This window comes from Letharia columbiana (assembly GCF_014066305.1).
Source record: "Letharia columbiana isolate WasteWater2 chromosome Unknown Sc0000018_s1, whole genome shotgun sequence".
Taxonomy (NCBI): domain Eukaryota; kingdom Fungi; phylum Ascomycota; class Lecanoromycetes; order Lecanorales; family Parmeliaceae; genus Letharia; species Letharia columbiana.
The window spans coordinates 746,926-772,058 of NW_023501059.1; the positions used below are offsets into that span (position 1 = coordinate 746,926).

At 47.4% G+C, this 25,133-nt stretch overlaps 9 protein-coding genes across 9 annotated transcripts; 5 read left to right on the plus strand and 4 right to left on the minus strand.

Annotated features, from left to right (window-relative positions):
* Positions 1-1,363: 1,363 nt before the first annotated feature.
* On the plus strand, positions 1,364-2,578 carry HO173_006376 (uncharacterized protein; the record flags this gene model as incomplete). The annotated part of the gene is made up of 1 exon (XM_037308287.1): positions 1,364-2,578. The coding sequence occupies one exon, from the start codon at positions 1,364-1,366 to the stop codon at positions 2,576-2,578; it is 1,215 nt and encodes a 404-aa protein (XP_037165061.1).
* Positions 2,579-2,706: 128 nt separating this feature from the next.
* On the minus strand, positions 2,707-3,414 carry HO173_006377 (uncharacterized protein; the record flags this gene model as incomplete). Its single annotated transcript, XM_037308288.1, has 3 exons — positions 2,707-2,803; positions 2,866-3,126; positions 3,188-3,414. The coding sequence occupies 3 exons, from the start codon at positions 3,412-3,414 to the stop codon at positions 2,707-2,709; spliced, it is 585 nt and encodes a 194-aa protein (XP_037165062.1).
* A 262-nt stretch (positions 3,415-3,676) lies between these two features.
* HO173_006378 (uncharacterized protein) lies at positions 3,677-8,066 on the plus strand (the record flags this gene model as incomplete). Its single annotated transcript, XM_037308289.1, has 17 exons — positions 3,677-3,763; positions 3,819-4,045; positions 4,130-4,243; positions 4,290-5,037; positions 5,088-5,647; positions 5,704-5,797; positions 5,844-6,029; positions 6,169-6,242; positions 6,291-6,947; positions 7,006-7,108; positions 7,162-7,320; positions 7,383-7,491; positions 7,549-7,582; positions 7,631-7,679; positions 7,733-7,775; positions 7,903-7,960; positions 8,015-8,066. 17 exons carry the CDS (start codon positions 3,677-3,679, stop codon positions 8,064-8,066), a joined length of 3,354 nt encoding a protein of 1,117 aa, XP_037165063.1.
* Positions 8,067-8,272: 206 nt separating this feature from the next.
* HO173_006379 (uncharacterized protein) lies at positions 8,273-10,517 on the minus strand (the record flags this gene model as incomplete). Its single annotated transcript, XM_037308290.1, has 8 exons — positions 8,273-8,446; positions 8,495-8,537; positions 8,587-8,770; positions 8,822-9,012; positions 9,060-9,395; positions 9,447-10,235; positions 10,292-10,386; positions 10,446-10,517. 8 exons carry the CDS (start codon positions 10,515-10,517, stop codon positions 8,273-8,275), a joined length of 1,884 nt encoding a protein of 627 aa, XP_037165064.1.
* A 447-nt stretch (positions 10,518-10,964) lies between these two features.
* On the plus strand, positions 10,965-14,495 carry HO173_006380 (uncharacterized protein; the record flags this gene model as incomplete). The annotated part of the gene is made up of 4 exons (XM_037308291.1): positions 10,965-11,321; positions 11,379-11,579; positions 11,637-11,811; positions 11,863-14,495. The coding sequence occupies 4 exons, from the start codon at positions 10,965-10,967 to the stop codon at positions 14,493-14,495; spliced, it is 3,366 nt and encodes a 1,121-aa protein (XP_037165065.1).
* A 158-nt stretch (positions 14,496-14,653) lies between these two features.
* On the minus strand, positions 14,654-18,627 carry HO173_006381 (uncharacterized protein; the record flags this gene model as incomplete). Its single annotated transcript, XM_037308292.1, has 4 exons — positions 14,654-14,858; positions 14,910-17,936; positions 17,990-18,138; positions 18,196-18,627. The coding sequence occupies 4 exons, from the start codon at positions 18,625-18,627 to the stop codon at positions 14,654-14,656; spliced, it is 3,813 nt and encodes a 1,270-aa protein (XP_037165066.1).
* A 423-nt stretch (positions 18,628-19,050) lies between these two features.
* Positions 19,051-20,642, plus strand: HO173_006382 (uncharacterized protein; the record flags this gene model as incomplete). Its single annotated transcript, XM_037308293.1, has 6 exons — positions 19,051-19,206; positions 19,266-19,360; positions 19,427-19,526; positions 19,575-19,756; positions 19,864-20,042; positions 20,098-20,642. The coding sequence occupies 6 exons, from the start codon at positions 19,051-19,053 to the stop codon at positions 20,640-20,642; spliced, it is 1,257 nt and encodes a 418-aa protein (XP_037165067.1).
* Positions 20,643-21,099: 457 nt separating this feature from the next.
* HO173_006383 (uncharacterized protein) lies at positions 21,100-22,276 on the plus strand (the record flags this gene model as incomplete). The annotated part of the gene is made up of 3 exons (XM_037308294.1): positions 21,100-21,292; positions 21,350-22,002; positions 22,058-22,276. 3 exons carry the CDS (start codon positions 21,100-21,102, stop codon positions 22,274-22,276), a joined length of 1,065 nt encoding a protein of 354 aa, XP_037165068.1.
* Positions 22,277-22,852: 576 nt separating this feature from the next.
* HO173_006384 (uncharacterized protein) lies at positions 22,853-24,749 on the minus strand (the record flags this gene model as incomplete). The annotated part of the gene is made up of 4 exons (XM_037308295.1): positions 22,853-23,018; positions 23,071-24,086; positions 24,134-24,287; positions 24,340-24,749. The coding sequence occupies 4 exons, from the start codon at positions 24,747-24,749 to the stop codon at positions 22,853-22,855; spliced, it is 1,746 nt and encodes a 581-aa protein (XP_037165069.1).
* Between the last annotated feature and the right edge of the window lie 384 nt (positions 24,750-25,133).

The window sequence follows — 25,133 nt, forward strand, 5'->3', positions numbered from 1 at the left end:
GTAATATTAGCTATTATAATAGATTAGAATAATAGATTATTTAAATCGTAATAGTAATAGCTATAATAGTATAATTATAATAGTAATAGCTATCTATATCGAATTTACATATATACTTATTTTAAATTCGATAATTTTAACGTCTATTATATTAAATCTATAGATAACGACTATTCGATAATCGTCGAAAGATAATATTTAAGAATTCTAGTATTATTATTTATACTATTACTATAAAACTACTATATAATTCATATTAAATAATCGTAATCTATTATATAGACTTTATTTAATTCTTTCTATAGTAAAATCGTTTTATATAAATCTCTTTCTTATATAAAAAGATTTTATAGACAGCGTATCCCCCTCTAGTCTTTTATACTCTCTTACTATTACTACTTATTTCTTTATTAAACCTTCGAAATTCTTTCTTCTAACGATCTAAACGATATATAAAATACTATCGAACGATCTTTAAGTCTTATTATTTATAATTATCTTATACTAATTTCGATAGAGTAGAAAGTAAGATAGAAGGTTAATCGAAGGCATCGAAGTAATATTATCAGTCCTTTAATAATCATGAATAGTAGGAAAGTAATAGATTCTCATATAGATTGTAATAGCGATGAAGATTTTCAGCTTCGGAACACGGGTGCGTTTCCAGTGAGGATCTGGAGGACTCTGCCGAGAAGCATACAAATTTATACTCTTATAAAGTATATTTCAGATAGTAGTAGTTTATATAAGGCTAAATACTAGATATAAGAGAACTATAAAGTTATTCGGAAAGTAACTAACGGGTATACGGTACTTGATTTATAGTGGTTAATACTTAGGTAATATAGGTATACATCGAAGAAGAATATCACGTTGCTTAAGTTTTTCCTTCCTTGCCTCGATCGTGGCCTCTTTTTTTTGACGTTTCTAGGCCTTATATAGTTCGTCCTTATCAGGCTGAGGTAAGGTAGCAATTTTAGTCATATTGGACTGTATTTGATGGAATAGTAAGAAAGGATGTAAAAAAGTCGCGTTCTTGAAAGACGCGATTTTTGAAGCTAAAATGTTGCCTCGGCTCGGCGGTTATCGGATAGTACCGTAGTATTAACTATTATAATAGACTATGATAGTAGACTATTTAAAAGAGTAATAGTGATAGCTATGATAGTGATAGCCATGGTAGTGGTAGCTATCTATGTCGGATTTATCGGATTTAAAATGGGCGCAAATGGGGGTAGACACGATTAGGGCTTAGTGCCCGAGGGTGTGATTTACTACCTCACGAGGTGATATAGAGTACGAGTAAGAAGTAGCGTAAACTAGAGGTATCGAGCTCTTTCCCTTTTACATTAATCGATTAACGATGGCCGGAGCGAGCGACAAAGCCCGTTTCTTTCAGGAACAGTCCGTTCCCGAGCTCCAGGAATTTGCACGTAAGAAAACATTTAGCAAGGAAGAGATCGCTTCCATCGCACGAAAACGTTCCGATTTTGAGCACATCATCAATGCGCGAGGATCAAAGCCACAAGATTATGCTCGATACGCTGAATATGAGATGAACCTGGAGTCCCTCCGTCGAAAGCGTGTCACAAGATTGGGAGTCAAAACCAGCAATCACACTGGCCAGCGTCGCATATTCTTCGTCCTTGACCGCGCAACCAAGAAGTTTCCCGGCGACGTTGGACTATGGATGCAATACATCACGTTCGCTCAGAAGCAGGGATCGAACCAGAAAGTCTCGCAAATTCTTACGAGTGTTTTGAGATTGCATCCTACGAAGCCTGAATTATGGATCTATGCTGCCACAATGCGAGACGCCGACATGACGGAAGCGAGGAGCTACATGCAACGGGGCCTGAGATTTTGTGGAAGTAGCGAGAAATTATGGATTGAGTATGCCAGATTGGAGATGATACATGTTTCTAAGATTGCTGGAAGGAGGCGGATTTTGGGTCTCGATGGTGGGAAGGTGGATAAGAAGAGTAGACAGGACGCAGAGGGCGATGACGAGGACATGATTACTCTTCCCGCTATCACTGCTGAGAATATTATGTCGGGGCAGCGGCCAAGAGGTGGCGCGGAGCAGGAAGCGTTGGTAAAGCTGGGTACAAGTCCAGCATTATTAGGAGCTATACCGATGGCAATATTTGATGCGGCTATGAAGCATTTCAAGGAAGGCAACGAACTTTGCCAACAATTCTTCGATGTGGTCGCCGAATTCCACGAGGTACCGTGTCAAAAAAGCATACTGTCCCACATGATGGACACTCTGCGTACGATTGCTCCAAAGAGCCCTGGAACCTTGATCCGTTGGATTCAGCAGCCAGTGATAGGGACTGACGTTAAGTCTCCAGAATTCCCGGCCCTCTTTGTTGATTGCCTGGATCGCATGAAGAGGTCCTTCGAGATACTGACAACCATCTCAACCCCCCCAAAGACGGCGCGACCTATGAGTATTCTTGGCCAACAGGTCATCGCCTGGATGCTGACGTACCAAAAAGAAGATATTGATGCTGACGTTCGTAAGGTGATAAGGATTACAATTAGGAAGGTGGAGTCAATTTCCGGCAGACTCTGAGCTTGGCACGGTTGGCTGAGGTTGCTAAGTTGCTAAGGTGGTGGCACTGCTCGATTGCATGGTCCCCAATGTGTTGCCAAACCAGCCAGAGCCTGGGTATGAGAAGTGTCTCTAAGTCTACCACAACCTCAATAATTTGACTTCTTTGAAAACCCTTTGCGAGCGGCTTTCTTATTTCCGTGCGTCTTCTTAGACAGCAGTCGGATATCGTTTTCTTTCCGCTGCCTGCATAGCCGAAGAGTCAGCCAAGCACTTTGCCAAGCAAGTTGCAGTCAGAAAAGACAGACAGATTCTTGACCTTCTCTACCTGCGCTGGCGAAGTCTCGCCTCTGACGGAACTCCTTCCAGCCGCTATAATCAGAGCATGTAATTTTTTGTAGCATTCCTGGATATTACTTGTCCGATCCCGGCTTCCATCTCCCTGAATGACCAAAGACTTCGAGTTTTTGGCGTAGTATCTGGATGCTTCAATATCGGGATGCAGTATCTTAGGGACTAAGTGCATGAAGTCTTTTGTATGAATGCGCAATGTCGCTTTGGAGTTTACTCTACCAAGCTCTTTATCAGCATTGTAGGTGTTGTTGTTGAGAAGAAGGGCTCGCCTCATACTTGTTCACATTTTGCCCACCCGGGCCTGATGACCGGCTGAAAGTGACCTCGCAAACGGTCTTCGGGATCGTGTTTGCATCGAATCTTGTAAGCCATGTCCTTGCCTCCCTGTGGTCTTCTTCATCAAGTGTTTTAGCAGGACTAGAGAGGCAACGATGCCAAAACTTTGGGTAATGAGTAGCTCCCTCGACATTCAAACCTCTCAAAGCCCATATGCGACGTAGCATGCTTCATTGTGGTCCAACAACCACAGTGTTACTCGAGAGAGTCTCAATCAAGTCTATGAATTGGGGGTCGATTGCGCTCACGAGTAAGGGGTGCGCAAGAATTTCTGATGCCAAGCATTCGCAACGATACAGAATACGAGTACGCTAATCTAACTTGGCACCACTCTTAGCGCAAACGCGTCTCTTCAATCGCGTTTTCTGTTTTCTCTGCGTCTTAGCTAGCACAGCAAATCACTTTTCGTTCCTGCTTTCCATGGCGCCAATGAAGCGGCAGCGATCAGTCATAGACGATGGAGACACCGAGATCATCGAAGTCGAGAGCGCTCAGTCGAGCCTCCAACAAGCCTCGGTTGGCTGCTTTCTGCCCCCGTGCGTAAAGGTGGAGAATGACTGACTGTTTACAGAGAAAGAAAGCACGAGTATCCCACGAAGAGCCGGACGATGTGGTATCGGACGAGGCGATGGACGAGGAGCTACTTGAAGCGCAGGCAACCCAATTGCGAAACAAGAAGCAGTTGGACAATGAACCTGCGGACAACGGAATTCTTGAGACTGTCACTTGCACGAATTTCATGTGTCATGGGTATCTAGAGATTGGCTTAGGTCCACTCATCAATTTCATCATCGGGCAGTAGGTTCTCCCCGTCATGTTTACAAACGGACAACCCGGTTTCCTACTGCAAGAGGGTAATGCTAAGCTGGGAAATTATTACAGCAACGGGTCTGGTAAGTCGGCCGTATTGACAGCAATCACGATATGTCTTGGAGGGAAGGCAACAGCTACAAATCGTGGCCAGTCTTTGAAGAGCTTTATCAAAGAAGGCGAGGAGTAAGCAGATCATTGTGGCCAGATAATGCAATGTTAACACACTCAGGTCTTCCACGCTCAGCGTCAAGATCAAGAATGGAGGCGACAGCGCGTATCAACAAGAAATTTACGGCGATGCAATCATTGTCGAGCGCCACTTCTCGCGTTCCGGAAGCAGCAGCTTCAAGCTCAAGAGCTCAACTGGAAGGTTGATATCAACAAGAAAGGGTGATCTAGATGAGATCTGCGACTATTTTGCACTCCAGATCGATAACCCTATGAATGTCTTGACCCAGGATATGGCCCGGCAATTTCTCAATAGTTCAACTCCGCACGACAAGTACAAATTTTTCATGAAAGGAACCCAGCTAGAACATTTAGATGGAGATTACCTCATTGTCGAACAAAATCTCGACACGATCGATCAAGACCTGTGGAAAAAGCAGGAAGACCTCAAAGTCTTCGAAGATCGAGCACAAAAGGCAAGAAACCTACTAGCATTGTCCGAAAGGCAAGACACGCTTCGAGATAGGATTCGCCATCTTGGCGAAATGATGGCGTGGGTCCAGGTCGAGGAGCAGGAAGAAAGATTGGCCGTGTTCGATAGAAAGCTCAGCAGGATTGACGAAAAGATTGCAGCCTCAGAAATGAAAGCTGCCGGCTTAAGTGAGGCTTTCAGCCAGACCGAGCAGTTATTTGAGAATGCGAACAGAGCTTTGGAAGAAACAACGAACACTCTTGCACCTCTGCAAGAAGAGAAGGGTCACATGAAGAAGGAATTCGACAATTTGAAGGCCGAGGCCCTAACGTTACATGTAGTTCTCTTCTGCCAGTGATCATCCTGCTTACTGATAAACCTCTGTAGGCCGAGCAAAGACAAATTTCAGAAGAAATCAAGGCTGCAGACGAACGAATCAAAAAGGCTGAAAGTGCTGTCCGAGAAGAGCACCAGAGGCTCAGCGACGCTGACGGCGGAAGTCATGACCTGCGGCGTGCTGAAATTGAAGAAAAGAGAGCAGAAGCTCGTGCCGCCAAAGCTCGATTCCGAGATCATGAGAACGAGCTCCCCGCTCTTGAGGATAATAGGCATCGTGCCGAAAAGGACCATAGAGAATCTCAAACCCCAGTCAAAGATAAGAAAATCGAGGTACAAATTTGCGAAGAGCGACTCGGCAGTCTAATGAGAGACAGAGGCCAGCAACAACAAGCATACCCACCAAATATGTCCAGACTTCTCAGTGCTATACGCCAAGACGACGGCTTCCAACAGCGACCAGTAGGACCTATCGCCAATCATGTGCGGTTGCTCAAGCCTCTTTGGTCTAGCATTCTGGAGAAGTCCTTTGGTGGAGCATTGAACTCTTTCATTGTCACAAGCAAAGATGACCAAATCAGACTATCAGGAATTATGCAGAGAATTGGTTGGTAAGACCCTTGAGCCATTCAAAATCACACTATAAACAGGCCGCTCATACGCGCAGTCCATGCTCAATAATCATTGGAAACAACAACGCCATCGACACTACGGACAAAGAGCCAGATCCCAGGTTCGACACAGCGCTCAGAGTTCTAGAGGTGAGCAAACACCCATTTTTCGTTTCAACGTTGCTAAGTCGGCTAGTTCGACAACCAATTGGCAAGGAAACAGCTCGTTATTGGCCAAAACGTCGATCAAAGTATCCTCATACAGGATCGTGGGAATGCAATTGACACGATGAACAGCGCAAGGCTACAGAACGTGAAACAATGTTTCGCACTTACTAACAAGACTGGCGAAGGCCTCAGGATGAGTTACGGATACGGTGGTGTAGGTTCTTCTCCGTCTGTAATGAAAATCGGTTTGCACGACATGATTCAAGAGCAATGCTGCAAAGATTCCCTTAGAGCTCGCTCCGAGTTTGCAAAATTGACGCTGGAGAGGCTTTGCTGATACAATTGCGCTCCAGGGGCTTTCACAGTCGCATGTACCGGCTTATAGGGGGCCTCCGCGAATGAAGACTGACATCGATTATCAGATTAAGTAAGCCTGTTATTCATATATGCAGCAATAAAGTACTGAGATCTCTAGCTTCCAGCGTGACCTACTTCAAAGCCTCAGAGCGGAACTCAATCAACTTGAGCGTAGTTCGCAGGAGAAGCAGAAGTATCTTACTCGGTGCGAACAGGCTATCGTAAAAAACAAAAGGGACACACAGCATCTGAGACTAGAGTTGCAGCAAGCCGAAAACATCGTGGATGAACTTCAGGACGCCCTAGACCAGGATGCTGTGGAGGAGGGGCGTCTAGATGTTCTGAAAGATCAGCTTACTGAAGCTAATGAGGAGAAGAGCACCCATGAAGCTTCTTATGGAGAGTCTGTTATCGCCAAAGACAAAAATAATGAGTTGTTAAGGGCTTCGAGAGAAAAATTGGCGAGCAAGGATGTCATTATTGAAGACGCTAAAGCAAAAGTTCTCAAGGCAGAGAGCAGGGCGACCAAATGCGCAAGTCAGAGGTCATCTGCACTCCGCGACAAGAATGCCGCGTTCGATTCGGTCGAGTCGGAGAAGCTAGAAAGAGAACAGTACCAAGGAGAGCGTGACGAAGAGTCACAGCGCGTTGATGAATTTACACGGAAAGCAAATTACTTCTGCCCTCGAGTGCCTGTGGACGAAGGCGAGACCGGCGACTCAATAGACCTCAAGTTGGATAAATTCAACAAAGACTTGAAAGACGCTGAGAAGCAGTAAGTCATCGATTAACCTCCGAGACCTTTGGCAACCCGTGCTCTGACAATTGTATAGAGCGGGAGGTAGCAGACAACAGATTGCCGCCGATGCAGTGAAAGTTCTTAATGCCCTCAATCAAGCGAAAGCGGAGGTTGAGAGTATTGAAGAACTTGCACAGGTCCGTAACCATGACTCTTTCTGACATTGATACTTATCTGACAACCTTCGTAGCTCTTGAAACATACGCTTGTCAATCGGAAAGACCGATGGAGGAGGTTTCAGAAACATATCACAAGTCGCGCTAGGGTTCAATTTTTCTACCTGCTCAGTGAACGCGGGTTCCGAGGCAAGCTGCTAGCCCATCACAAAGAGAAGAAATTGGATCTGATGGTATGAATTCCTCTGACCCGTGTGTCAATCTCATTCAGGACCACGCTAAGGAGCAATGACAGGTTGAGCCTGACGGGAGTGCTTTACGAGCCAAAGGGCGTGACACAAAGGGGTTGTCAGGTGGAGAGAAATCTTTCTCCACCATCTGCTTACTACTCTCTATGTGGGAAGGTAAACATTGCTCACACAAGCTTGTTTATTGCTCTGTCGACTGACTTTTCCTTGCAGCTATGGGGGCTCCCATCCGGTGCCTCGATGAGTTGTGAGTCATCCTTTGCCTTGGTAGTAACTCAACGCTCACAACCAGCAGTGACGTCTTCATGGATAGTGTCAACAGAGATGTCAGCATGGAAATGATGGTGGGACCAAGCCCCTGTTGCGTGTTTTCGGAAGAGGCTGACATCCGACATAGATCAAATTTGCAAGGGGGTCTCGTGGCAAGCAATTCATACTCAGTAGGACTTTCGCCCCATTCTCTGTCTCTTTAGACATCTTCGAGAAAGTTCCCGTACTCCAGTCTCATGCTTCACGACTCGAATTTCCGTTCAAAATGAGTAATTGCTGACCTGAACACTCCATCAGTAACGCCTCAATCGATGAGCAAAGTCTCCCCAGCGGATCTAGATGTGAAAGTGGTCAAGTAACTCTGTCTCCATGCAGAGAGTTTTCGTCCATCTTGCTAATCAACGCGTAGAATGCGCGACCCGGAACGTGGGCAAACCCAATTGTCGTTCCCTCCAATTTGAGGGCCTCGGCCCTCCTTCTAGCTGGCTTTCGCGGTTCATAGCTGTTCTCTAATGTAGATACTGCCATACCGTGATTGCCCGCTCTGTACTACAGATTCTGCTGCAAGGTGTTCGCATGTTGTGCAAGAGCTCTTCATCCATCTGGACTTGAAGTCTTGACAAAGATTCTGGTAATTCTAATGTGTCTCGTTGTGAGGCTTTGAGCATCAGCACTGGAGCACCTGACTCAATGCAAGGCTCTCCTTTGTCGTTAAGGCTTCTACACCCGTGGTTTTGCTCGCTGCCGCCAGTGCTCGCTCAATTCTGGAGACCAAATCTGCACAATCTTCCAGACCAACGCTAATTCTAATCAAATCGGCTTCGACCCCAAATCGGGCAGTCTGGGTATGTTAGCAGTTGGTGCAGAGATCGAATAAACTATCACCCACCCATTCGAGCTCTCCATAATGCGCTAGGATGACATATGGCGAGCTATACCAATCAGTGCCCATTGCCCCCCAAGTTTCGCCATGGATATTACCTTAACGTGAAGTTCGTGCCCAAGCTCGGCCCCTTGGCCGTTTCAAGTTTATCAAAAAAGATCACCGCTTGCTCTGTTGTTCTCAAAGTCACTGAAAGAAGGCCTCCGTATCCTTTATCGGCGTTGCGATATTGATCGTAGAATTCCCGCGTCGCGCTGTACTTGGGATAATATACTTCCTTAACTATGCGCCTTGTCAAAGGAATATGGCTCGCGATTGTAAGAGATAACATACCAATTGAAGCGGCCTTGAGCTTGTCGCATATTGCTTCTGCATTGGTGTTGATCCTGTCAATCCGTGAAACAAAGTCTCGACTGTTTCTCTCCATATAAATTGCATCCTCTGGCCAATAATTGTCCTCGTAATCTTGCTCCATTACTTCTTTCAATTCAGCATAGTATCGGCTCTGCGGATTAAGGACAGAGCTGTTATTTTGTCAGTCAATTCCCATGAGTTATGCGCTAGATCTCACCTCCCGCCCATTACATTACATTCTCCGGTAAAGACTTTGGTCAGGCTACTAACAACCACGTCTGCGTAGGGTAGGACATGCACGTTGATGAAATTTCCAATCGTCTCATCAACAACCACGGCAAAATCAAAACGATCGGCAAGTGATCGAATCCGGCGAAGATCAGGAGTTTTCAGAAGAGGGTTGCCAGGAAATTCGCAGAAAAGAGCAAGGTATTTCTCACCAGCTTCACACCGCTGTTCCAGGTCGTCGAGGTCTGCAGATGATCCGTGACCGTAGAATAAGCACCCAGGACCCCATTTTTCCAGAATTTTCAGAGTATCGATATAAGGAAATCTACATTCAATCAGGTTACCGCGGTCATCAAAACTTGGCAGGAGCGCCTACCCATAGCTGATGCTTTTTCTTGGGCCCCTGCAAGCCATCATGGTCCTGTGGGTGTTAAAGATTGAACTCATGCCGCAAGGGTACAGGTATACATCGTCTTCTGAAAAGCCTTCGACGTGGGCTTTGCGAGCTGGCGGCTTTGACATCTTCAATGCTTCGTGTAGATCAACATTAGCAGTCAATGCCCCAGCAATACGTCTTCGTATCGCGAGCTTAGCGTTAGCCGCGAGAGACACATCAAGATTCCTTCCAAAACGCTCTTCAACAAATTGCTTTGAGTCTTTTCCTTCAAGGCCGTATGTGGCTTCACTTGTCTTGTGTGCAGACAGGTCCACGGAGTCTTTCTTTTGGTACCTTCGTGGTCCTTTGCTTGGTGATATGAAGCTATGAGCGTTACTTTTCTCGCATGCGACTCCCTTCGTCGTCAAGCGGCCCTCATTGAAAGCGTCATGACAGTATTCAGCTCGTCGACTAGAGATACCATCGCCTGAGTGTTGCCAGAAAGTCTTGGCAATCTTGGCATGATCTTGGGGAAACAAAACAGCCGAGACAATTGGCTTCGTGGATGCTCCATCGGAGTTCCCGGCACCATTTGGCAGACCAGCATTCGGATACAGATCAACGATCCGCACTGAGTGGGCCGTAAGGGACTGAACCTGGTCCCTCAGGAACTGAACACATCTCGCGGAGACGGCATGAGAAGGGAACAAGAATGCTTCCTCTATGGGGGAGCCGTGCCGCTGTACGATTGCCTCGGCGAATGCCTCGATTGTTTTATGAATGAAAAATCTGCAAGGCAGGCTCTTTAGAAGAGCGAAATCGAATGGCATGCTTGGATCACTGACCGGGGGTAGCCGGTTTTCATCTTGCTCAATACCCAATCTTCGCCCTCCTCATAACCAACATTGGCCTTCCATGTTGGTAAGGAAACGCTTACCGCCTTGTCGTGTGCGTCATAATCAGCGACGCTGAGTCGCATGTAAAGGAAAGATGACTCACGTGAGCCGTGTTAGGGGGAATTGACTCGCCGACCTCAAGGGACAGCATTTTTGCGGTGGTGGCAGTGGCCATGTTTGCTTAGAGAAAGTGAATCTATCAAAAAAATCGTCAAAACTCACAGACACGCAGCCGAAAATCGGAGGACCACGAACTCAGGGTCCAGGGAAAGTTCAATTACCGTAGGTACCTTATCCGACCACCACAGCCTTACAGGTACCTACTCGTACTATCCAGAAGTGAGCTACCTCGCTTGAAAATAAGGTATGTTTTAGTACGATTTTGCGGAGAACTGAGTAGTTTGATTGGTCAACTCTCCCGGCGCTATTAAGCGAGGTAGCTCACTTCTGGATACTAATGTACGAGTAAGGTACTTTAATTAGATACACCACGGTAGAATAACAGCGGAACGGCCCGGCAGATTCTGCGCCACCAGGCCCGACGCAATAATGGCTCCAAAATTCCATCAATTTTCAATGAGGGAATCTGAAGTAGCAGCGGCGTACAGATTACTGCTACACCATGGCATTCCCTGCAATTAAGAAGAGGAAGGTGTCTCCCCTATCTGGAGGCGATTGCAATAATACCTACGCACAGGATGCCGGTGGCGATTGGTCCCAAGACTCATCCAATGAAGACAACGACTGTGTCCTAGGGAATGGAGCTATTCGAGGCGGTCACACCATAATCAAAGCAAAAAGAACCGCAAAAACATCATGGAGCAGCGGTACATATGATTCAAACATGTTCAAGCTGAAAGCGAATGAGCTCCTGGCAAAGGTGCGACCTAATGACGAAAGACGCATGGTCAAGGTGGAAAACTCTCTTCGCAAGCTCAAAGATGTCATAGAGCATATCCCTAATCGCAAAGCAAAGCCTGTATGCAATTTGCATTTCTCTCCCATCTAGTCCGTCAAATGCCTGATGTTTGCACAGATTCTAAATGCGGAGCGCGAACAGCTTGACTCCCACAAAGTCCGAATCCCATTCCCCCAACCCCGGCCCGCAATGGACGCAAAGTACACATTGACCTATTCCAAGCCGGCGAACATCAATGTTGTAGGCAGTTATGCACGCAGGACAGCTATACAAGTGGGAGGGCAATTAGGGATCGATCTGGCGGTCACTATGCCATCGGTGAGACGGCTGCTTTGCCCGCTCCTTCTGGTTTCCCGGTTCTAATGCGCATAAAAGCATATCTTCCAAGAAAAAGACTATCTAAATTATAGGTATTTCCAAAAAAGGGCATACTATTTGGCCTGCATTGCCAGCGGTATTGAAGAAGCTCAAGAAGACGAATACGCTGTCGATTTTGCTCACCAGAATGACAACCATTTGCAGCCTATAATCGTTATCACCTTTCTGCAAGGTACTATCTCATGATTCTGAACCCAGGGACAGCTTTGCTCACTGCTCGCAGATGGTGGTTCAAAATCAAAATACCAGATTCGAATCATTCTGGCCGCTGATGGAGATTTATTTCCCATTTCCAAAACGCTGCCCGACAAAAACTGCATTCGTGCAACGACTAGTGGGGTCTCTTCTCCAGGTAGCAGCTTCAACATGCCAACGCCATTCTACAATGCGTCACTGAGATCCGAGTGCTCTTCTCTAGCCTATCTGAAGTATCTACATGCGTCGTCATTGCAGTCGGATGGTTTCTCTGACGCGTGTCAACTTGGTAGTGTGTGGCTGCGGCAACGTGGCCTGGGTCGAGAGTTTGGATCGTTCGAATGGGCCTGCACCATGGCTTTACTTTTGCAGGGGGGCGGCTCTAAAGGGAAGCCAATATTATCGCGTGGCTATGACAGTTACCAGCTCTTCAAAGCAATGTTGCAATTCCTGTCTTTCAGGGATTTGATAGCGAGCCCTGTTCTCGTACATTCTGACAATATCACTCTTGTCGATCGTGACGGGCCAACGCTATTCGATGGCAAAAGAGGCATGAACATACTATTCAAAATGACGCCGTGGTCGTATGCAACACTGAAGTATGAAGCTACCGTCACACTGAAGCTGCTCAATGATCCGCTTTCGGACCAATTCGACGCTTGCTTCATTACAAAAGTCGACGATCTGCTGCAGAGGTTTGATTGTGTCATAGAAATGCGTACAAGCCGAGTGCCGAGACCAGCATCACAGATGGCAGATGCCCTCAACGACGAAACATATTTTTGTCAAAGAGTACATGAGGCGTTGAGTACGGGACTAGGTGACAGAGTCAGACTACTGCACGTACAACCACCACCAATTCTTTCTTGGGACGCTACAACGCCACAAAACTCAACCAAGGGTCTCCGTCAAGTCCAGATAGGACTTCGACTTGACTCTGCGAATATCAGTCGCACTGTCGATCGAGGTCCTTCTGCAGAAAACAAAGTAGCTGCCGCAGAGTTTCGCAGGTTCTGGGGTGACAAGGCAGAGTTGCGGCGTTTCAAAGACGGCAGCATCCTGGAAAGCTTGATATGGTCAACTTCAGATCCAATGGACAATGTATTGAAGCAAATAGTGGCGTATGTTGTTCAACGGCATCTAGGGAAAGACGCAGCCGATAGTATCAAGCTTATTGGACAGTCTTTTGATCGCTTACTTTCCGGTCAGCAATCGGCAATGAACGATCCATCGACACTTTTCCGGCCTGTCATGAGTGCTTATGAGAGCCTAGAGAAAGACGTGAGGGCCCTTGAAGGCTTGCCGCTCCAGATTCGACAGATTTCTGCCGCGGATGCCCAGCTGAGATACTCGTCACTGAGCATTCCCGCTCTCCATCCTTCTCAAGGTCAGATGGAACCAGCAAATATCTGTGTCCAATTTGAAGGCTCCGCCCGGTGGCCCGACGATATCACAGCTGTCCAGACGACCAAAATAGCTTTTCTTCTCAAGATGGGCGAGCTTCTGGAAGAGTCGACCAGTGGTTTAATAGCACGATTAGGGCTAGACAATTGGAACCGAAGTCTTCTTAATGTCGCTTTTCTTGACATTCACTACCCGTCTGGGGCATTCTTTCGTCTCCACATTCACCATGAGCGCGAACTCAATCTCCTTGAGCGGGTTTTGAGAGACGCTTCGCACACCGCAGCGAGCCGAGAAGAGACCGCGTCCGCACTCTCGACCTACAAACGCGATTTCATCCACGGGCCCATCCACACCCAGTCTATGCGCACGCTGAGCACGCGCTTTCCACTCCTCTCGTCCTCCGTGCGCCTAATGAAGAAATGGCGGGACTCCCACATGCTCTCAAGTCATCTCAGCGACGAGTTGATCGAGCTTCTCACCGTCCGAAGTTTTGTGCATCCGTATCCCTGGTCTGTCCCTGGCAGTGTCATGACAGGTTTCCTTAGAACGTTGACGTCTGTATCAAAATGGGACTGGCAAAGCGAACCTCTGATTGTAGATTTCAATGGTGAAATGACTAGCTTCGAGATCGAAGCCATCAATCTGCGTTTCGAAGCGTGGAGAAAGATCGATCCGGCTATGAATCGAGTTGCTATCTTTGCAGCTTCGAATCTAGATCCCAGTGGGATCACATGGACTGAACTCGGCCCATCGAAGGTCGTAGCGGCTCGGTTCACAAGCCTGGCGAAGGCAGCGTGTGGCATGATGAAGGAGCAGGCGACGGATCTGGAACCTGAAGCGCTCTTTGTAGCTTCGATGTCGGATTATGACTTCGTCATTTACCTCAACCCGAGGTCTACCAGGATCAACAATGGAAGGAGAAGGCATTCAGTGTTTAAGAATTTGCATGTCCAGTCTGATCAGGATAAGAGTCTTTCCGGGGTGGATCCAGTACAACTGTTATTGGGCGAGCTGAGGGCGATATATGGCAGCAACGTTCTATTCTTTACTAACGAGCATGAGGGCTCTCTTATTGCCGGACTCTGGAATCCGCAGACTGGACCGAGGCCGTGGAAGGTAAACTTACCGTATTCTACGAAGCCCATTGTGCGGTCAGACGATGAGGGCTCTCAGCTTAATATCAACAAGACTGCGACTCTGCATGATATTGCGAGGCTTGGAGGGGACATAATATCACGCATAGAACTCAAGCGATGAGGTATGAGGCAATCAAGGCAGGATTATCCATTGAAAATAATCACTCTCAGCCGATCCGTGCCCAAGGAAAGCAAGCAGATGTTCCTGGTATCGTTTTCCCGGCGCCCGCTATGTTGTATGCTACATTCGCTCCACATGATTTTATGATCAGATTCGAATCATCTGTTGGTCAATAACCTCTGACCCGAATTGTCTGGCACTTTCTGCTTGGAGAAAGCACAATATCTATCTTTAATCGAGACCACCTCGTACATTCCCTCGTCTGAAGCCCGAATTGTCTTGCTGTACTCGTGGGAGATTTCATTCTTGGTTTCGAGCACTTCCGGTTTCTTGCCTTTGGGCGGTGTCGTACTGCGCGTGTAGCTGGACGCTTTCTCAGCCCGGTCAAGCAGTGGATGGGCTTCAAGCACTTACGTGAAAAGGAACGGTGGCGTTCCTCCGAACTCGAAGAGTATCTCGGCAACGCCACCTTCATGAATATCCACCGTGGCTGTCCTTCCTTTGCTAACCCTGACGCTGGGCATTTCATGTATCACCTTTGTGATCTTTATTTTCGCTTTGCAAGCGTCAGTACTCCTCTGATCACTAAGTGCTGTGACGACAAAGATTCCTGGCTTTTCGGCTATGCGTCTGAATTCTGTTGAAGGGACGGAAGCTTTTCGTTCGTGATCTTGGAATGTGTAGAAGACACTGAAGGGAGGAGTGCCTGACAACGTGTATGCGATACGGTCGCCGACGCAGTAATCCTCCTGGTCCTCTAGTGGAGAAATGCTTGGGATGTCTGCAACGCTGACTTGCACGTGCGGGGCGTTCAAGTCCATCGTACGCTGGCAGCCACGAGAGTCTTGAACTTTCCGAATGACAACGGAATGGGTTCCAAGTGCAAGTACTCTATGTGGAATGTGCAAATTGTAACGATTGGTCTCAACGTTGGGAACATTAATGAGCTCGGGCTTTGATTTTGCGTAGTGTTTGATCTCGAGTTCGAGATGAAACGGAGGTAGGCCTATTAAGCTGATTGGAAGTACTTCGTCACCTGCTTCCTCCTCTTGGCAATACTTATACGTCCTGCCGGCTTCCGTGAAACGAGCAGAAGGTCTGGGGTGCACAATCTGCTGCACTGTTAAAGTTGTGAATTTTCGAGGATCATGGTTGTACGAGGTGTCTCCCAACTTCGAGAATTTGTATTCGTACGTCCCAGCTTCAGAGGTCTCCATCCTCAGAGAGGCCATGTTCAAGCCCGCACTGAATTTCTTTTGGCTCATAGATTGTAAGCCATGGTCAGGCTTATGACGTTGCTCGTACTCCACGTTAAAGGGAGCTGTACCAGTAAAGGAGATCTCCGTCACGTCTTCATCACCTTCGCAGACTTCCTTTTTCACATGCGTCCCCCTGGTGTACATGACCAGAGGACTCTCTGATACCTCAATGGAGGATCTGGGGATCCAAAATACGCTGAATTGATGGCCAGACATGTCTACAGTGCCTGGACAGTGGGCATCCCGGACGTCAACGAGTTCATATGTCCCCTCAGCAGTGGCTTCGATATGATCGTTACTGTCGCGCAACGTTCTTTCTATTGGCTGTGTCATAGGGTCGTCTCTGTTGCGATAAGCAACAGTCCATGGTGGGTCGCCTTGCAGCCTGAGAGGTAGATGGATCTTTTTGGCCTCCAGAGCTTGAATGCTTCGCTTGCCTTCCAAGTGACCGAATGTAGCCCTGGGTCTCTGCAAGCCGACCTCCACCTTTGCCTCTTCTTTGAGAGAAATCCGGCATCCTGATCGGTCTGTAATACTTATCAATGCTAGCGTATATTCTCCGCCATCTCTCAGAGGCTCGGTAGTAAGCCTGTAGATGCTATCCTGAATGTCGGCAGCTGTATACTTCTGTCGTCGACCACGGTGGACAAGCTCATAATCGACAATATATGGAGGCTCGCCCAAGATCTGAATAGCGAAGGTCACTGGTTCTTCGATACAAGCTCTCCGCTTCGGTTGCGCGTCCAAGATTCGTGCGGCAGCAGGGGGTTTGACATCTTGTTCTAAGATCATATTTTTATGCCTTAGAGATATAGGATCACCATATACGGCGTCGCTGATACTGCTGAATTGGTAGGTATAGTGACCTGCTTGCAAAGGTTTCAACTCAAGCTGCGTATGCAGGCGGTCAATTTCCTCAATCTTCGGAGTGACCCCACCTCCACCTCGTTTGATACTATAATGAACGTGGAACGGTGGAGTTCCAGACAGGTCAAGATCAACCAAGAGGCCTATGGAGCTACCAGCGCATTTGTCGGGGATAGTCTCGGCACTGATTGCGAGATCTGGCTCGGGGGGGTTCAGAAGCAAACAAGACGACGGTTCCATGATTTCCCCCGCACAAAACATGGTACCAACAGACTGCAGAGTATACAGGCCTGGCTCACGGATTTCAAGTCCACGACTCGTATCCAAGACGACTATCTCTTTAAATGTTGCTGCGCTTGAGTGCTTCTGGTCCGGAAGCAACTCTTCCTGCGGGGTGAAAAGATAGGAAAGCGTATACGGAGCGTCTTCGAGCTTGCCGGATCCTGTCGAGCTGAGATGGATTGGGAGCATTTTGGATTTCCCCTTCTCGACCTTGATTGGGTGCTGCGAATCATATTCGCGTAATGCGACCCGAGGTCTCTCGTGCACAGAGAAGTGCTGCTCCAGTTGATGACCCTTCAAGACCTTCTGTGGGCCTGACGGCGACGAGCGTATATCGGAATAATTTACGACGTTACCGCAAGCGTCCTGAACCTCATCAACCAAGTACTGCCAGCCTCCACTGACGCCAAGTGACTCGTTGAGCGGTATATCGATAGTCTGAGCCCGCGCCCAAGAGAGGTCCATGTCAGCCGGCGAATCAAGCGAGACCAGAGTACCTGAAGTTCGTTGTCGAGCTAATGGCGAAACCAAGTTCTCCGGATGTATACTTAGAAGAACATGGTCTTTATCGTTGCGATTCACCATCTTGCTATACTTTATTTTCAATGGAGGTGTTGCCTCCACTTGGAGATAAAAGTCCGACAGATCCCCTTTGCATTTGTCCTGCATTGTGGTCTTCACCATCGCCCTTGGACATTGGACTACAAGTGTATCTGAAAGGCGTCTCTGTACCTCGAGCTTTGACTCGTCAAGGACCTTCTCGAGCCTATAGAGGCCAGTCTCCTTGACTGGGTAATGCAGGACTCGGGGGCTTGTGCGATCGTTCTTCGCAAAATTTCTGTTTGCTTGCCTCTTCAATTTGTTGATTTGCTTGGTCGTCACAATGATTGTCTCGTGGGCGTTTGTGTCGAGGTCGATCCTAAGTAGTTCGATTGATATTGGATTTGTTTGATTGATGCGGATGGGCAGGTCGACGGAAGTTTCCATGTTCCCAATGCAGAAAGGGCTTTGGTCCGGATTCAGCATTGCAGAGCTGCTCAGAGTCAGTTGTGTCAGCTGCTGAATGTTGAGCAAATACAAACGTACCCCTCTGGCAATATGTGGATGATTTGTTTCCCCAGAATTAGGGATGAATTTTGGAGAATGGAAGCTGGCTTAACACTTCTTTCTGAAACCGCAAGTTCTCTGTCATACATAACTTTCATAAATGCTAGGAACCAAGATGTGACGGGAATCTATCAACTCGTAAGCATCTATTTCTTGAACTTGTTTGAGCATAGGGCTAGACGAACTGGTATGCGGAACATGAGAAGCGCATTGAGCATAGTATGCAGTATGACCAGGATAGCAGTCATTGAGGATGACCACTGGAGCCAAGGGATCTGGAGTTCGGGCAAGCCGTAAAGGAAAACAGAATCGATAGCAAGCCATTTCATGAACTTCCAAAGAGATTCTGCCTCGTCCGAGACCAGTCCGAAATAGTCGTACAGTCTCCATATGGTCAATGCAGCATAGAAAAGCGCAACGTAGAGCCTCTGTGAAGGTGCATCAACCACTGTAAACGGGATCATAGGCGTAGGAGCATTCGTGTTGAGGGATGTGGCTGGCGGTAAGGGAGATCGAGGCCCCTGGAGCCCCGCAAAGGTGGTGCCGTGACCAGACTGCTTCTGTCCGGATAAGGGGGTGGATGGATAGGCCGAACGAAGGCGAGGAGTGCCGTTCATGGCATGCTTGGAGTGTTTGGAATACTCCAGTCGAGACCACTGGGCGAGACTGAATGTGGCCACTGCACGAGGGACCGCAGGGATATTAGACGTGGATAATTCCTATGTGTCATGCTTCGCATCAAAATAAAGCTGGATTGAGAGTCAAGTCACGTCGCAAGGCTGTTTACAGAAATGTTTGGCCAAGCACTCTACATTCTACGTAGACAAAATCAGCCGCTAACCGCGCGCTTCGGAGTGCCTCGCCGTCTCGCCGTCTCGCCTTTCGGACGCCACAAGCAGTACTGTTTTTTGTCTTTACTACACTGGGCAATGACACTCGGATCACAATGGGTCGTCATTTCGCCAGACTAATTCTAACTCATAGTCCTGCTCTCTTATCAGCCTTCAAGTCGCCCCCCCCCTGATACCCAATTCCTTAGTATGGCTGGACGCTCAGCCAGAAGGCGTGTTGGTAGCTCCTCCACTATCTCAAGTACCGCTTTTAGCGAGAAGCCTCTCTCTCAAGATCCTTCAGCCCCAGCAACCATAGAAGACAAGCGAAGTTGGAAGGGTTTCTGCGAAATTGAATCAGAACCAGTGCATTTTCACCATGCATAAAGTATTTGAGAGTGGATGTGTGCTTACAGCAGTTGCAGGCTTTCTTTAACATCATGCTTAAGAAGTTTGGAGTCCAAGGCGTCAAAGTTCAGGAGATAGTTTCGTTAGATGATGAGATACTTGCATTCCTGCCGTGAGCGCCTCACTGTCTTTCTTTTATCCTGCTTCGAGTTATCCAAAGATCTGACCTGATAGGTAGTCGACCCGTCTATGGATTGATCTTCCTATTCAAATGGATTGAGGAGGACTCCGAGAAGCAAGAGCAAAGTTGTCCCAAAGGTGTTTGGTTTGCCAACCAAGTCAGACTCTTGCACTCATCGCTGGTCATAACATCTGATTGAGTATAGACCATCAACAATGCGTGTGCGAGTGTTGCATTGCTGAACATTGTCAACAACGTTCCAAGCATTGACTTAGGGGAAAGTCTTCATGCATTCAAGATGTTTACCGCCAATTTCACCCCGGCCTTACGGGGTGACGCTATAGGGAATTTCAATTTCGTCAAAGAAGTCCATAACTCATTTGCTAGGTACGTAAGTTCCCAACATGCCGTACAGCATCATGCATCTCTGTTGCACACGCGGCGTCCTTGCAGCTCTTCTTTAGACAAAAGACCGAGACTCAGCGTATCGGCAGGAAAATGGACATGCTGAATGCAGACCTCCTCCTCAAGAATGAAGCTACAGCGAAGAAAGGTAAGAAAAGAACAACAGATCAGGACGAGAGCGAAGGGGGTTTTCATTTTATCGCCTTCATGCCTATCGACGACCAACTTTGGAAGCTTGATGGACTTGAACGCCAACCAATGAGTCTCGGTAATCGCCAAGTGCCCGCCCGAAACTCTCACAAGGCTGACAGTATTTAATGCAGGCTCAGTGCAGGGTGACTGGCTCAGTCAAGCAAAGCCCGACATCGAGGCTCGTATGGCCCAGTATGAAGAGGGACAGATCGAATTTGCCATTCTAAGTCTCGTCCGGGATCCGTTGCTCGAGACAATTCCTGCTCTCGCTAAAAACGTAAAAGCCATCAATGCATTATCGATTCGGTTGGACATTGTCAAGCCGGGATGGAAGGACTTCGTCGACTCCTCGACCAACGGTGAAATTGCGGGAACAGATAGCTTGATCGGTAACACCAACTTGGCTTATGGCCTCACGCAAGAGATGCTTGATCAGGCTGAACCGTCCCAAGCTGTGATGGCTCTCTGCCTAAGTGATATCGCATCAGATATCCTCGGGCACCGTGAGCAATTGATCACCACACAAGCGGGTCTACGAATGTCGATTAGAGAAGAGATGCAATCAAATCAGTCGGACGAGGAAAGAGCTGCAGCTCGAACCTGTGATTACGGAGCAAGGATGCAAAGATTCGTGAGAAAAATGAGGGTCAGGCAGCAGTCATCAAAAGAAGCGTAGTTACACATCGGCCACAGTCTTTTGGCGTTCTGTCGAGATACCCCATGAAGTGATCAACTTGCACCTTTGCGGCCCAAGACAAGAAAACGTATATTCACTGTTCACTTGCTTTGGGGGCCTCTTATCAATGGTAAAGTTGCATCGCCGCAGCGGTTGCAGCGCTTGTATTAAATTGCCGCGCCTACTTCACTCTTGAATCTCGGTGAAGTAAATAAGAATCTTGACTGACTTCAATAGATGTAGTTTGACTGGTGATGCCTACGTGACACAAAATACTCGAGGAATATCACTGGTCCAGCCACAGTTTGGACGTCCGTGCGCCTGTCGTTTGCCAAATTACCGTAAGTGCACGTTCGACGCTTCTTTTGTCCGTCCAACGCGTCGACATTCAGTTTGACATGCTCTTATCTAAGAGCTCCGCAATTTTAAAGCGCGGTCCGAATGATCTGGAGCTCCAATGGTCTCTACGAGAGTAATGGAGAGATGTGCTGATCCATTACTACAACTCGAAATTGACGAGTGGATTCTTGACTACCTAATATTCTCCGCTATCAAGGCTTTGTTGGAAGACTACAAAGGCTCGAAAGATGGGCCCGCCGATGCATCCGACAAGCAAGAGCGAGCGAGCGTGTGCTTACAGCTTGTGGACTGTAAGCATTATTGAATTCCAATCAAAGCTGTGCAGCCAAGCTCATGCCAGGAAGCAGCTTTCTTCACGACCTTCTGTACGATACACCCAGACCACCACGCCAGCTTAGACTTACAGTTTCGCTTACGCCTCCTCAAATTCACCGCAATGTCCACAAAGCGTTCAGCGCCAGCAGAGGCAACTCTTCCTGAGCCAGCTCTGAAAAATCTACGGCATCGGCGTCAAGAACAAGCTGTTTCTTTCCGTTCCGGCGACAATGACTTTGCCGCTTTAGACCTTCCCGACTTGACCGAATACCTCGCACCACTAAATGTTATGGAGATCAAGAAAGAACACATAGGTCACGAATCCACTGGTGGCAACATAATGATGTCGGATCCACATGGCCTCTTTCCACCTGCGATATCTTTACTTGACACGATTCCCTTTTTCATGGCTGTGTCAGCGGCGCAGATTTCGATGCAAGAAGGTACAATCACGGACACCTGGATGCGATTGGCAGCCGGCTATATGGCACAAGCCGTGGCCGAACAGTACCTCGTCTACGGATCTCAGCGTCAGGAAGTGCTTCAGGAAGCCTTTGCATGGGGCTTCGACCCTGAGTGTAGTGCAGAGGACGGAACCGATGATTTCCAGATAAATGCTATGTTTTGGGGTGTGGATACAGTCGTAGATGGCTGGGATAGAATCCGCGATGAGCATGCACAGGCCGTAAGTCCGAATTCCTATATCCTGTGCGCATAAGCTTACGGGCGTTGCGCTGCAGCTCATACCCCCGGCAGGAGCTGACTTGCAGTTGCACCTGGAGACGTTAATGGCAAACGACCTCTCCATTGCCGAGTTCGAACGACGTCTTATTGACTTCTTGGACAAAATGCTGATGGGTCAATCGAAACCCTTTCTACTGCAAATGGAGTCAGGCAAAGTTGATGGGCTACCACGGAAGGAAATTAAAGATTTATTTGAAGCGATTGGCATGATATGATTTGCGTGTAAACGATTATGTTCGAGATACTCTTTTTCAGCGTTGATGCTTGTCCAACGTGACATTGATCGTTCCATCCTAGAAGCTCCTGCTGATAACAAGATACCGGTATATAGTACTTGAATAAACGTCTCTTATTCCTTTTCATCCCTGGCTGGTCCGCCTCGCTTGACGGCGCCTTGCTCCGTTCCCACAAAATAAACTGCACAGAGGGCCCACGAAAATCGCAATTGTGTTCAACTTTTGCAATTCGATACCGAAAGCCTTAGTCACAAAGCTTTTGATTCATGAATTACTCTCCTCGACTATCTATATAATTCTTTAACGAAAAGTTTCAGCGCATATTGGTTACTTGATGACCCATCCAACTCAGCAATTCCCTCACTGTGCAGTTTATTTTGTTTTCGCCGAGCCTTGCTTGACGTTGGATATTCTTCTCGAACTTTGCCAGGACTTACAAGTCGACCGGCGGTCTTGTATACCTTAGCTTCAAACACGCTAAGAAGCGCAGAACGGCTTAGCCCTTAAATCTTGTCCCAAGTAACAGGACGGAAGTTATTGAATGTAAATCGAGCACTAATCATCTGGATATTCGTCTTTAATGTTGCTGACAAATATCCCATTTGTCCTGTCCCATCGCTTGAAATGCTGACCCGCTAAAACCATGAGATCTTTGCCAGGGTCCTCCTGCACAAGCGCAATATTTTCCTCGGCAACATATCGTACGGATTTATCTTCACCTCTAGGGATTGACGGTCAGTAGACAATCGCAGGATCCATGATTGCTCACTTACAGCACATGGTAGAAACCCTGGTGCTTGCCCCCTGGCAGCTCGTGTACGCGCATATGTGCCATCCAATCGTCTGTAGCAGCGCATTCCACGTCCCAGCCAGTAATGACAGCCTTGTAATGATACCGTTTGTGATGGAATATTTGTCCAACCTTGTATTGGACGTTGCGCACCGAGTCTGACGTACGATCTTTGACGGTTTTGGGCATATGATCAGTTGTGCGGATAACCCTAATTGTATTTCGTGATTGTTCATATTGAATACGGTCCTCGATCAAAGGAGGGATATACTTTTCAATCAGCCAGGTATCCGTGAGAAAATACTTTTCTATAAGCTCCGTAATGTGACTTAGACAGTTTGCACGTTGCGCGCCAGCTGTGATTGTGCCACCCTCTGGCAGGAGTAGTACTGCCCAGACCGCAGCGTAGAACGCGCCATCCACGTCAGGGTAAGAGTGGCCCGCACTGTGGTCACGAGGAATAGCCTGTAGCGAAGTAATGATGTTCTTTGCACATCGACGAATGATCTCAGCGGTTGACGAAGCACCCAGCAACTCTGGAAAATTTGCTGGGGAGATGCCTAGGCGCTGAAGTTGAGCTCGAAGATCCTTCACATAGACTTCTTGGCTGGATCTGAAGGGATCCATGTACATTGGCTCCGATGATGTACCAGCGTCCGTATGTCTTCCATCCAATGTGCGACCCGGGGATGGTTTGATGATGGCAAGCACGTGAAATGGAAATCCACAAGGCTGGGCGTCAATACCAAGTCTTTGCGCCACACAGCAGTATATTGCCACTGATACGAGAGGTAAAGATGGGTGGGGTCCATCCTGCAAGGCAATGCCAATGAAGTTGTTTTGCAGATCGTGGTAATGAGAATTGCCACTGATGCCCGTCAAATCATGTTGTCTCAAGAATTCTGCGAGCGCGATGGCTTTTTGTTGTGGCGATTGATCCATAGTTTCTGGGTTTTCGCTGCAATATTGCTGTGCAATACCATCAAGACGAGTGGCCACCTGTGATTCTTAGCTGCGATGGCAGGTTCTGGTTCTTGGGTACACACATCATGGAAATCGCCGTCTCTTTCGTGCAAGACAAACATGTCGAAGGCAGCAAGGGCTCTCTCCAGCGGCACCACATCCCCATCGTTAAGCTTTGCCCACTCCCTAACCGCCATGCTTCGATGTAAGCCCCCAAGAACGGCGTCGCTATAAAACCTGATATATAATCAGTGCTCAGTCCTCGCACACGAGATTCATTAGGCAGTACCTTCGGGCCAGAACATCATCAGCATGATCGCCGACATTCAGATGTCGGAGTAAAGCATCCTTTGCATCGTAGCCATGACCCATGATCCTTTCAGCCTTTTCAATCCTATTCCTCTGACTAGCGAGGATGCCGTCAACATCGCGCGTTATTGAACGGTCAATGCTATAACGGTCGGAGAAGAGCTTCTTCCAGTCCGTCTCAATGACAGCTCCCGAAAGCTTTTGTTGTAAACTATGTTCGGGGCTCCAGTACTTGAAGTGGGTACGGCAGTGGTCACGCCACAGAAGAGGCTGTGGGAAATCATTGAACTTGCGGGAAACTCTCTGGAGGGTAGGTACAGAAGAGGGGGGCAAATAAGATATGATCTGATGTAAAACTTCAGTTGGAAGCTCACTGAGTGTGAAGGCCATGGTCTTGTTCTGGAGTAAATATTCTTGCCATCATTCCGCCTGCGGGGCTTTCCTCCTTCAATTCGACCGAGTATTAATCGTATCTACCCCCATTTACGCCGTATTAAATCCGATAATTCCGACGCAATACCAAAATACCTACCTTTCACCAAATTTATATAATAAACTAGTATAATAATATAAATCTTTTATTAATATTAAGACTTCTATATTAAAAAGTCTAAATAATAAATTTTTTAACTTTATTAATCTATTATATCTTTAAAAAAATCTTTACTATCTCTTCTTCTATTACTTTCTTATCTCTTCTATTACTTTTCTCTCTCTTATTATCTTTATCTCTTTTATATTACTATTATTATAAAAGTAAAGTTTATAATAAAG